Source organism: Theropithecus gelada, chromosome 14 (assembly GCF_003255815.1).
Source record: "Theropithecus gelada isolate Dixy chromosome 14, Tgel_1.0, whole genome shotgun sequence".
Lineage (NCBI taxonomy): Eukaryota > Metazoa > Chordata > Mammalia > Primates > Cercopithecidae > Theropithecus > Theropithecus gelada.
In genome coordinates this window covers 18427215-18439751 of record NC_037682.1, presented here as the reverse complement: position 1 = coordinate 18439751, position 12537 = coordinate 18427215, and the positions used below count along the sequence as shown (strand labels likewise).

General features: G+C 58.0%; 1 protein-coding gene across 3 annotated transcripts; it reads right to left on the bottom strand.

Annotated features, from left to right (window-relative positions):
• Positions 1-189: 189 nt before the first annotated feature.
• Positions 190-9025, bottom strand: PACSIN3 (protein kinase C and casein kinase substrate in neurons 3). 3 transcript variants are annotated; one of them, XM_025356810.1, is made up of 11 exons: positions 8915-9025; positions 5582-5647; positions 5254-5344; positions 4983-5139; positions 3119-3354; positions 2853-3008; positions 2079-2254; positions 1828-1948; positions 1563-1699; positions 1036-1157; positions 190-714 (listed from the first exon to the last, which is right to left on the bottom strand). In XM_025356810.1, exons 3-11 carry the CDS (start codon positions 5305-5307, stop codon positions 599-601), a joined length of 1275 nt encoding a protein of 424 aa, XP_025212595.1. In that variant the 5' UTR covers positions 5308-5344; positions 5582-5647; positions 8915-9025; the 3' UTR covers positions 190-598. The 3 variants fall into 3 exon arrangements, with proteins under 3 accessions (XP_025212595.1, XP_025212596.1, XP_025212597.1); XM_025356811.1 differs by having other exon boundaries at positions 5582-5643; XM_025356812.1 differs by lacking the exon at positions 8915-9025 and adding an exon at positions 8207-8446.
• Between the last annotated feature and the right edge of the window lie 3512 nt (positions 9026-12537).

Genomic DNA, 12537 nt, shown 5'->3' with positions numbered 1-12537 from the left:
CGGCTCACAGCAAGCCTGACAGCGAGTCCCCTCCACCCCAGATTAGGATCTCAAAACTCCAGAGCAGGTACCAAGCAGGCAAACCCTTTTCCAACCCCGGCTCCATAACAGACGCTAGGCCTCTCTCTAGATGCCCTCTGGAGGCCTGGCAAGGGTGTCCTATCAAAAAAATGCACATGAGCCCGACAGTGGTTTTTTTGTTTTTGTTTTGTGTGTGTGTGTGTCAAGTTTTAATACACGCTAGAACAAGCCACAAAAGAGAGTGCTGCTAGGCCGGAACTACACTCACCCCAAGCCCACCTCAGGAACCCCAAAGCAGAGGTCAGGAACTGAGTTCACAGCTCCTGGGGAGGCCCAGGCACCGCTGAACCCTGTCACTTCTGACCTCCCATCTTGCCCTCAGCCTGGACTCATCCCTCCCTACCAGTTCCTTCCTAGACAAAGGACCCTCCCCTCCCTGGGTCCCAGGACTTCCTCCCTCAAGGGACAGAGGAGCAGCAGGGGAGCGACGGTTCAGGGCCCTGAGGGTCTGGCTCTCCAGGAGAAGCTGGGCTCTCACCCAGGGTGGGTAAGCATCGCAGAAGGGCTGTCAGGACACTCAGGCGCCCACGCACTCCACGTAGTTGGCAGGGTACAGGCCAATGCGGCCACTCTGCAACTGGCCTTGGCACCAGCCCTGCTCGTCCTCCTCACTCATCTTCAGCAGCTCCTCCCCTGAGGGAAAGGGGATTGGTCACTGCTAGTGGCCCTGGCCCAGCCCATTCCTGCAACTGGGTCAAGGACTGAGGGGGATGGTGTGGTCCCAGAGCCCAGCTAGCAGAGACATGGCTCAGACAGAGGCAGGTCAAGGTCAGCAAGCTGCCTCACCCCAGACCCCGAATGCAGCCACTAGGCACCAGCTGTCTGGACCTGGAACAGCTGAAGGGCCAGAGGACCGGCCCTTAAGAAGTGGGTATTTGGCTTCCCTTTGTGACATCCCTGCTCAGGCGGGTAAAGCAGAGACCGACCGAAGCTAGGAAAGGGGTCCCAGGGTACCTGCTCGGAAGCTCAGCTCATCAGCTTCCTGGCCAGCATAGTCATAGAGTGCCCGCACCCGAACCCCGGTGGCAGCCTTCCGGGGACTCTCTTCATCTGACCACTCCTCATCCTGCCCCGTGCTGGAGAGGGCAGGCAAAGGGAGCAGCTCAGTGTGCAAGGAACACGGGGCTGGAGATCTCACCCAGGATCAGGGCAAAGGCCTCCCTACCCCCAGAGGCACCTGGGAGAGGCAGGTGAGGTGCTGAAAGGTTCTAGCTCTATCTCGCCATGCGGGACCGTGAGCAGAGGCAATTCCTGCCACACGCAGCTGATTTAAGGCATAAACAAGAGGGAACGTGGGAAATGCCTGGCAAATCTAAACCACTGTGAGAACCGGTATCATTACAACTACTAAGGAGGCCCTCAGGTCCCCGGCACCAGTTTTCAACCCATTTCAGGTGTGAAGGGAATGAAACCAAGGAGAAAGGAGTGGAGGGTGGGAGGCAGAGCTGTTTCTTTGCCACAGCCACGCTCCTGGCTCTCACCCTGGGGACCCCGGGGACTGGGGTGGGGGTGCGGTGCCATCTCTTGTGGGCACGATGCTGGTCAAGGTAACCTCATCAGGGCTCCGGCCACCCTTCTCTTTCCGACTGATTGTCCTCTGTGTGTCCAAGGACCACTCCTGTGGGGACAGTGCTTACAGTCAGGTGGGGCCATCCGGACCACCTTCGCTTACTTCACCCCTAGCCCTGGCCGAGCTGAGTGGGAGCCCATCCCACCTCCCAGCCCCACCCCGCCTGGAACACATGCCTCAAACTGTGGCCAGTTCATGGCCATGCCTGGCCCGTGGGTGCTGCGCCACCAGCGCAGATCCTCTTCGTCACTGGCTGCCTCGATGCCCTGGTGCAAGTCGCGGTGGAGTTCATGGAACCTATGGCCCAAGGCACACCCTCAGTCTAGGAAGTCTAGAACCTGCATCCCTCAGTCCCAGCCAGGGCCTAGGGGAGATGGAGGAGACCCAGTACTACCCCAGATCTCCACGCCCACTAGGCAGCGCATACTTCTCACTGCTGGAAAGGTCCAGGTGCTGGTGTAAGGTGAGCAGCATGTCCTTGAAGAAAAGAAGCCGCTGGCGCTCGGCGGCCTGGCAGGTCTCAAAGGCCTGCTCCATGTCTTCCATGTAGCGTGGAGTGTAGCGATGCAGCTCTGCCAGCGTCTGCTCATACTGAGCTTTTGTCTGGGTGGGAGAGGAGGGTTCTGGTGAGGACCAGACCTTCTTCCACCCAGGACTCCACCAGTGTTTACCAGACACTGCCATGGGCTGTTAGACCCGGGGTTAGCCACTAGGGGCTATCAGTCCTAAGACCCAACTCCTGCCCTCAAGAACCCCAGCAGCCTAACAAGGGAGGTGACATCAGGTGCAGCGGATAAAAGAGTGTGGTGAAGACTGAAATGAGGTCAACCTGCAGGAAAGGATGGGAGAAATCAGAAAAGGCTTCCTGGAGGAGGTGGAAACTGCAGCATCTCAGGATGGTAAGGATTTGCATATGCAGAGCTGCAGGAAAGGACACCAGGCAGAGGGATACTGTGCAAGGAAAGAGCTGGAAGTTCTCAACTGCTGAAGTCATCCCAGTGCCTGAAACTCCATTTCTTTCCCTAGGTAAAGTATCACCTTTTGTCAGGTTCCTCCTTTAAATGATCATCTAGAGAGAGGGTGGCAGGTGAGGATTAGGGTAATAAGAGTGCTGGGGACTGGACAAGGTGTTCAAGGAGCAAGATTCATTCAGGAAGCCATGCCCTGGGCGGGAGCCAGGGCTGGTACCTGAGGCCCGTACCTTCTCGGCCTCCTTGGCACAGCGTTCCACCCGTTCCTGCAGTTTGCGCAGCTGCTCCTGGGAGACGGCACTGTCTGCCTTCGCATGGCTCTCCCTTGTCTGGGCTGTCTTCTCGTCCTTCCGGGCTGCATGGTAGCTTTTCTTGGAAGCCTCAACCTGGCATGTATGGGGACCACGCTGGACCCTGGATGCCACACCCTGGCCCCCTCGATCCCTGGCAGACCAGGAAGGAGCCTGCCTCGGATACCTCTCCCACCCAGCCTCACCTCCTTCAGCCTCTTCAGCCAGGGCTTCTGGGCCTTGCGGAAGCCATCCTCAGCCGCCCGGCTCTCGCGGAAGCCACCCAGCACAGGCCGGTGGAAAGCCCCCCGCTGCCAGGCGCGCACCCGCTCACTGTCCTGCCCTTGCAGCTTCTCCCGAACCTCCAGGTGCAGGGCGCTCAGCCGCTCGGCCGCCGTGAAAAAGGCATGCCAGGCCTTCTCCAGTGTGCCATACTGGGGGCCTGCAGGGAAGGACAGGGCTTGGGCCAGTCCTAGGTACCACCCAAAATAAGCCCAGCCCCTCTCACTGGGTACGAGGCATGGAGGCATAGGGTGCAAAGGTGAATGACAACCCTGTCAGCTGGGCTTATTGAATGCAGACCGTGTGCCTTATCTCACTGAATCCTTGTCTCAGCCACCACCGTGAGGACAGTGACATTGCCAACATTGAACAGGCAAAACACTGAGGCCCAGAGAAGTGAACTCGCTCAAAGCATTATGGCTACAAGAGGAGCTGAGGGCCGGGTGCAGTGGCTCACGCCTGTAATCCCAGCACTTTGGGAGGCCGAGGCAGGCGGATCACGAAGTCAGGAGATTGACACCATCCTAGCTAACACGGTGAAGCCCCATCTCTACTAAAACTACAAAAAATTAGCCGGGCGTGGTGGCACGCGCCTGTAGTCCCAGCTACTTGGGAGGCTGAGGCAGGAAAATTACTTGAACCCGAAAGGGGGAGGTTGCAGTGAGCTGAGATCACGCCAGCCTGGGCGACAGAGCAAGACTCCATCTCAAAAAAAAAAAAAAAACAGAGGAGCTGAGATTCAAACCCATCTGTTGCATAAACACTACACTCCATTGCCTCAAAGGAAGAGCCTGTGTGTGCCCTCGAGGAAGACAGCTTGTTGCAGGGTGGAAGGATCCGTGCTCCCAGTCAGAGGGCCTGGGCTCAACCTTCACTTCCTAGCTGTGTGCCTTTAGGCAAGTCCCTTAGCCTCTCTGAACTTCCAGTTCCTCCTCTAGAAAATGCATAAAACAGGCCGGGTGCAGTGGCTCACACCTGTAATTCCAGCACTTTGGGAGGCCAAGGAGAGAGGATCACTGGAGCCCAGGGGTTCAAAACCAGTCTGAGCAACATAGCAAAACCCCATCTCTACAAAAAATACAAAAATGAGCCAAGTGTGGTCCATGCCTGTGGTCCCAGCTATTCAGGAGGCTGAGGTGGGAGGATCGCTTGTGCCTGGGAGATGGAGGTTGCAGTGATCCATGATTGTACCACTGCACTCCAGCCTGGATGACAGAGTGAGACCCTGTCTCAAAAAGAAATAAATAATTAAGAAAGGAAAGAAGGTCAGACGCAGTGGCTCACACCTGTAATCCCAGTACTCTGGGAGGCTGAGGTGGGTGGATCACCTGAGGTCAGGAGTTTGAGACCAGCCTGGCCAACATGGTAAAACCCCGTCTTTACTAAAAATACAAAAATAGCCAGGCATGGTGGCAGGTGCCTGTAATCCCAGCTACTTGGGAGGCTAAAGCAGGAGAACCACTTGAGAGGCGGCGGTTGCAGTGAGCCAGCATCATGTCACTGCACTCCAGCCTGGGCAACAATAGCAAAACGTCTCAAAAAAGAAAGGAAAGAAAATGGGTAAAACAGAACCATCTCTGCAGGGTTGTTGGAACTATCAAAGTAACTCATGAGCAGCCTTTGTAAACTCTTTAATACCAGAGCCGTGAGGATGACCAGGAGGATCTTCCTTTTCTAAGGAAGGGTAGACATGGAGGCCTCAAACTTCCCACAACACGTGCAAAAAAGAAGCTGGCCCGACAGTCCTGCACTCAGCTGCCCTCTGCCCCCTGCGAGGGCCTGGCTCACCCTTCTCCACGGTCCCCCTCCACTTTCGGGCCCAGTCGGCCAACTGCTGGGCATAGGCCTTTTCGATGCGGGCACGCTCCTGGAAGCAGCTGACCAGGTCCCCGCACAGCCGGTGCCCGTCCTCCACCCGCTGCACCGTGCGCCTGTAGTTGCCAGCCTGGGCATACAGGAGAAGGGCGCTGTCACCAGGGAAAAGCCTCCTTTTGGGCTGGGGCTGTCAGTTGGGCTCCTCCCCTAGACAAGGAGCTGAGCCCAGGACCCAGCTGCTCACCTCCCAGAAACTGCCCCCTAAGGCCTCCCCTCCAGCGTCCTCTTCTGGAGCCATGGTGTCCCCGCAGCACGGAATGGTGGCGGATTTGGGGCTGTGGAGGGCAGAGGGGTAAGTGGGAAAGCTGGACATACGTTTTTGGGGATAGGAAAAGACCCTCTGTATACCTGGGCCTCGCCCCACCGCCTTCCCCACCACCCAAGGAGCCGTCAGAGCTAGGACTTAGCAGGCAGGGCGCTGAAGACCCTAAGAAGGGCCAGGATGGGTGAGGATGGAGTCTCAAAGCTCTTCCTCTCGCTGCTCTGCCCTTCCCCTCCTGCCCCCCACATACCTGGGGCCTAGAGATCACTTCAGGGACCTGGGTGTCCGACTTTCAATGCTGCCACCGTGACTCTGCCTTGAAGGAGAGCAGAGTGAGGGTGAGGGTGGGGACCTAGAGCGTCCAGGGCGGTGCCCAGCACCCCCGATATAGCAACTGCTGTCAGAAGCGCCAGATTCCAGGGAGGAGAATGCCAGACGGGTCACACGATCCAGCCAGGGATTAAATGGCAGGCGGGGGTGGGCGGTGGGCAGAGGGCCCCACTCCCCCAACTGCGGATGAGAGAAGAAGACTCCTGCCCAGGCCAGGGCCTCTGTTGCCTTCCCTTGAGTGACAAGATGACCCCATTACCCAAGAGGCCAAGTCAGAGGGTGCCTGGCCACATCCCAGTAGCTCCCTGTACTGAGGAGGGCACGAAGGGAGCCAAGAGGCCTGGCTTCTGTCTTGGCCAGGAAGCCTGAACAAGTATGTGTAACTGTCTCCTCCTAAGGAGGCCCTAGCTCCCTCTAAGATGGAACTCCTCTGTGTGCTCAGCTGCCATGCCAGGGCTGGTGTGAAACCCAAACCAAGCAACGCACCAGAAATACGAGGGGCCCTGCAGTCACACGAAGATACGCATCTCAGTCCACACATCCATTGAGGGCCCACAGGACTCCATGGGGAACACACAACCCAGGCCCACCCTCCAAAGGCCTGGCGTCCAGGGCAGCGTGGAGAAGTGAGAAGCGATGGCCAGCTATAAGAATGTTCCCCAGACTGGGTGTGGTGGCTGATGCCTGTAATCTCAGCACTTTGGGAGACTGAGGTGGGTGGATCACCTGAGGTCAGGAGTTTGAGACCAGCTTGGCCAACATGGAGAAACCTCGTCTCTACTAAAAATAGAAAAATTAGCCAGGCATGGTGGCAGGCACCTGTAGTCCCAGCTACTGAGGAAGCTGAGGCATGAGAATCACTTGAACCTAGGAGGTGGAGGTTGCAGTGCGCTGAGATTGCACCATTGCCTGGGCAACAGAGTGAGACTGTCTCAAAAAAAAAAAGTTCCCTAGAATTGCAGAGGCGGGAAGGCCAATTCCAACCCCAGAGCCACAGCCCCAGGGACTCAAGGACACAGTGGCATGTGGCTGCTCCCCGCCTGCCTCTGGGCAGGGTCTCAGCTGTCCCCAACACCGACTGACTCACAGACCCTAGAAGGAAATCACTTCCTCTCTGAGCAAGCCCAAGGGACATAGCCAGACCCAGGAGGACAGTGTGTGCCCTTTGTCCCCAAAGCAGGGTGCTGTCACAGAGCTTCCTCCAAACTCATGCACCTCTGCTCCTCCTTCAAACCTCCAATTAAGGCATCTTCTCCTCAGTCACTTCCCCTGTTCCTCTGTCCTTGCTCCCATAGCCCCGGGTGACCCTTCAGCCAGGGCATATAACCCATGGAGTTGTGGCTGACAGGACAGTGTCTGTCTTCAGTCACCGACAGAGGCTTCCGGGATTCTCATTTGTGTGTCCCCACAAGCTGGAATCAGCAATAATTAGTTAAGTGAGAAAACAGGTGATGTCCACCTGGAGCGCAGGAAACACACCGGCTCCAACAGCTGTGGGAACACTTGGTGCAGGTGGGCTTCCCCCTCTGCTAACAGGAGGCAGAGCTGGGGCTCCGCGGAGACCCAGGCAATGGAGATGCCCACCAGGGGCCTCACGAGCTCGTCACTTGGTTCCCTCTGGAATCTGTCCTGCCTGTCCAGAGAGGGCCTGACAGGGCGATGGAGAGAAAGAGAGCAGCCGCCATGAATCACAGGGCTCTGGAGCCTGCCCCAGTCCAGCCTCAGGAGCCTGGGGCCCCTTGCCTGTTCCAGCCTCCGAGTTCCCTGCTCCCCAGAGAGCTGCCCCCCACCCCTTCCCTCTCTCTGGCCCCAGAACAGAGCAAGCTGTGTGTACTGGGCTGGCACAGCTCCCTCCGGCCTCCCAGAGCAAACACAGGCCCAAGCCCCGGGTGCAGCCAGGCCCCACAGCCGCAGCCTGACCTCTCTGTGGTGGCGGGGAGGCTTGCACCTTGGCCTCTGTTGAGGAGGTTGGCACCCTGTGCCTCCTGAGCTCAGCAGAGACCCAAATCAGTCCCCACCACAGGCAAGAGCTCAGAAAGCAGGTAATGCAATCTTCCCAGCCCCGGGAGCCAGCACGCTGGGCTCCAAGAGGTCTTCGTGGGCTTGGCAGGTTCTCCTTGCAGCTGCACCGGCCAAGGTAGGGAGTCCCTGGTTCAGGGAAGACCCCCTCTCCCTACCGGAGGCCTGAAGGTACCCGGCCCCAGACCAGCCCTAACCCCTTCCAGAAGCTGGGGGCTTGCCCCTGGTAGGGAGCTCAGCCATTCTGCCCGGCCCATCCCTGGGACCTGAGTCACAGGCTGCGCCCTAGGGCTTCTTCCCCTGGCGGCCCCTCCCGGTGCGCCCGCAGCCCTAGGATTTCAGGACAGAGCCGGGGGGCGGGGTCAGTCGGCTGGTCCGGAGAGGGGCAGCGAGGTTAGAGGGGCTGGAACCAGAAGCCAGAGCTAGCCAGGAGGTCAGGAGGCTGCGGGAGGGGGTGGCGCAGCCAAAGGGGGAGGAGGCAGGGCCAGGGAGGGGCATAACAAAGGGGCACTTTTGGAAACCCGACCTGCCGGCCGGGGTGCCTTCTCCCAGATGACGCACTCTGAACCCCAGCCTTCACTCCAGAGCTCGGCGCCCAGGGGCTACGCGCCTCTGGCCTCAACCCTTATAGACCGCGCCCCTCGACAGGACCCCTTGCCGCCCGGAGCTGCATAACTCGGAGCCCGTGGAGCCACGCGGAGCGGCAGGGCCAGGCCTAGCCACCGAAGCTCTAGGACTTCTTGGCCAAACTTGTTGAACTTGGTCTCGGCGGGGGTGGGGCCACCGATCACTGCCAAGGGGAGGGGACACCCCCTGCCCGGGCCGGCCTCGCCGTGGGCTCCAGATGGTGGCCCCGGGCAGCGGACCCAGGAATCGGGGCTCGCAGCAGAGGGCGAGGGGTCGCCAGGGAGCGAGGACCCTCTGGGGCCCCGGGGCGTGCGGGAGGCGAGCGGATGGGGGCCCTCGAGGGGCCCCTGGAGACGGCTCAGCCCTCCAGCGACTGCGCCCCCTCCCCCAGGCGGCCTGCGGAATTGCGGAGCCCGCGGCGCCGCAGACGGGACGGCCCCTCGGCGCGGCTACGGCCCTTCCCGTCGGCACGCAGAGCGGGGTGGCCGGGGGCTCCCTGGGCGGGAGTCGGCTCCATTGCAAACTTCAGAAGCCGGAGCAGGACAGGGCGGGCTCGAGCCACTGCACCCGCCGCCGCGTCCCCGCGCGTCCCCTCCAGGGCACTCACCGCGTCCTCCCTGGGCCCCTCGGCGGGTGGGGGTCCGGCCACGCTCCGGCCCGAGTCCTGCCGCTCCCGGGCCCGCGCCGCAGCCTCCCGGAGCGCGCCGGGTCCTCCCCCGGGAAGCCCAGCCCCCCGCCCCCGGCCCCGCCCTCTCCTGGCCGCCGCTGCCCCAACCCCACGCGGCTGGGCGGCGGGGCTGCGGCGCTGCAGGGGCAGCGGGGCTGCGGGGCTGCGGGGCTGCAGGGGCTGCGGGGCTGCGGGGCTGCAGGCATCGCGGCGACCCCCGGCTCTTGGGGCGCGGGCGGAGGTTTCTCTGCTCCGCCCGTGTGCGGAGTGCCTGGGCGGGCTCCCCAGGGTTGCACCCTGGTGCTGCAGGGAGCCCGATTTCGGCTTTACCCCTCCCCGACCGTTGCAGAGGCTAGGAGACCCGAGGGAGCAAGAAGGGACCGGGCCGGCACGGGCAGCCTTGGAGCGGGGCCGGGAGCTGCACTGCCTCACATTTTTTGCTGAGCACAGCCTGTTTAGAAATTGGCTCAGGCGAGCCTCACAACCACCCCTTGTAAGCATTAGGATTCCCACCATACAGATGCAAAAACTGAGGCTGGGAGGCTTTTCAGAGGTTTGCCCAAGATTTCCCTTTAGTCGGGCAGGGCCGGGACTCCAGAACCGTGCCCTACCCTGTACAGCTGCCCTGCTAATCTGGGGCGCCTTCTAAGGCCTGAGACGAACACGCGGTGGGGGTGGGACAAAAAGGCGTAAGCTCCTCCCCCTCCGTTTTCTTATTTCCAGATTTTTGTACCACGATTCATTCTTAAATCCCTTCGCCCCCCTTTATCAGTCTGGTACATTTTTCCGTATCGCCACGATCCCACTGCACGCTAAATAAATCCCTTCTCCCTCCCCTCTTCCCCCTGGGGGGAGATTTTGCAGAGCGGCCCCGTCTGTTATTTATATCCATTGGAGCGGTCCAAGAATGTTCGAAGCTGACCTAATCGCCACCTGCTCGGCCTCTCCGCCCCTCCCGCTCTCTCCTGGGCCCGGTGACCCAGCGGCGGTGCCCTGAGCGTTGGAGACTAGGGGGAGCGCGGGCCACAGGGGTCGAACGCCCCGGGCGCAGAGGGTCCTGGGCGCGCAGATTCGCAGCGGGTCGGAGAGTCCCGGCGCTCTCGGAGGCGTGCTCCCCCAGGGACGCGGCGCTGAGCTCTCGCAAGCTGAGGCGCTGAGCTCTCGCAAGCTGAGGCGCCTCGCTGCGCTCTCTGAAGCTCCTACTATTCCTCCCACCCCCAGCTCCCTGAAGAGTGTGAGTGCGTGCGCGCGGAGTTTTAAAAGGCAACTTTAAAAATAGCAAAATTATGTTGTTTCTAAATCCAGGAGGAATCGCTGACGCGTTCTTTACGCAGATGAATCCGCTCACAAAATGGAAAAGGGGCCTGGAGAAAACGAATGGGGGTAATTTTGCCCGCGGAGGGCTCACTTGCTGGGCAGTGCTGATGGAAGGGTAAAGCTGCCTCCCCAAGACACCTGTGGGGCACCCAAGGCGCGCCACCTTTGGCCTGAGGATTCTGGCCGTGCTTGGTAAAATCATACCTGAGTACTGAATCTGAAACCTGGGATGTGGTTTCTGAAACCAGTTTTAACACCCACTCTCTCTTAGGGCTTGGACAAGTCTTCTCTCCTTATCTCTATTCCTACCTCTGTAAAACATGACAGGTGACCCGGATGACCTTCCACTGAGCCATGAGCCCCAGCTAATTAATGATTGTAAAAATAACTGCAGATCAGAGGAGCTGGGAAAATGGCAAATGACAGCCACAGGGTTTTGTATTCTTTAAAATCAGTTAACATCCCACCTAGCGCCTGAAGGCCTTTAGGCACCTAGACCGAAGTGTGAAAACACAAGAATGAAATTAATTACAGGAGTCACCTATTAAAACCTCATTAAAAATAAAGTTGGCAGCCAGGCTGTGGGATCTGGGAAAGCCAGGCCATAGAGAGACTCAGAAAACAGGGCTGTTCATTAGACCACAAGGAGAAGGGGATGTGGACTGGAAAACATCTGGCTTCCCTTGGGCTCAAGTCTGGGAGCAGAAAGCAGAAATGTTGCAGCTGATCTTAATTGCCCCTAAGGTACTGTAGGGGGGAAGAAAACAACAAAATAAAACCCAGAGTATAGGGGGCTGCGTCTAAGGTGAAAGCAGACAGACACGCCCTTGGAAAGCCAGCTCCCAGCTAATGCTACCCCCAGGGCTCCGATTCTGTGTTCTATGGCCAGAGCCCTTAACATCCACAATGCTCCATCAGTGCTGTCCTCAAGCCAGAATTCAAGATGAGATGTTAATAGACAGAGGGCTGCATAAAGACAGAAATCTGGCCGGGAGCAGTGGTGGCCCATGCCTGTAATCCCAGCACTTTGGGAGGCTGAGGCGGGTGGATCACTTGAGGTCAGGAGTTTGAGACCAGCCTGACCAACATGCTGAAACTCTGTCTCTACTAAAAATACAAAAATTACCTGGCCATGGTGGCGGGTGCCTGTAATCCCAGCTACTAGGGAGGCTGAGGCAGGAGAATCGCTTGAACCCGGGAGGTGGAGGTTGCAGTGAGCCGAGATCGTGCCATTGCACTCCAGCCTGGGCTACAAGAACAAAACTCCATCTCAAAGAAAAAAAAAGAAAAAAATGACAGAAATCTAAAGCTGGATGTGGTGGCTCACGCCTGTAATGGAAGCACTTTGTGAGGCCAAGGCAGGTGGATCACCTGAGGTCAGGAGTTCAAGACCAGCCTGGCCAATATGGTGAAACCCCATTTCTACTAAAAACACAAAAAAACTAGCTGGCGTGGTGGCAGACGCCTGTAGTCCTAGCTACTTGGGAGGCTGAGACAGGAGAATTGCTTGAACCCAGGAGAGGCTGAGGTTGCAGAGAGCTGAGATTGCGCCACTGCACTCCAGCCTAGGCGAAGGAGACTTTCTCTCAAAAAAAAAAAAAAAAAAAAAAAAGACAAATCTAGCAAGGCACTTGGCTCAGGGTACCAATGGGCAGATTGGTCCATTGCCAAATATTGCTCCACTCACAGACTCACCTTGAGTTTCTGGAATGTCCTAACCACTGTGCCTTCATTTGTTTGTTTATGCATTCATTCATCCAGCCAAGAAAACACTTGAATTTTTACTCCATGCTAAGCTCTATGCTAGAAATGTTGGGGGTACAAAGTTAAATAAGGCAGAGTCCAAGTGTGCAGCAATGATGCAATGCAGATAGAAGTATTGAGGGAAAACAGGCAGAAGGGATGGCCTTTCACAGGACATGACACTGATAGGTCTTGATGAGTAGGAATTAGTCATGTGGACAGGCATGCTAGGCAGGAGCTTCAGGGTGTGCCAAGCCCCAGGGGCGTTACCATATGACTTTGTGACCTAGCAATTCTACTTTTCGGTATTTACCCTGGATGGACATGTACAAATGCAGAAAGAGGCACAAGGATGTTTGCATATAGTACTGTTTGCAACAGGGGTGAACTAAAAACAAATGTTCATCATGAAGGCAATAGTTGAATAACCTAAAGTTCATTCATGCTGTGGATTACTCTGCAAAAACTCAAGAACAAGCTAGAGGCAGGAGTTGGAGACCAGC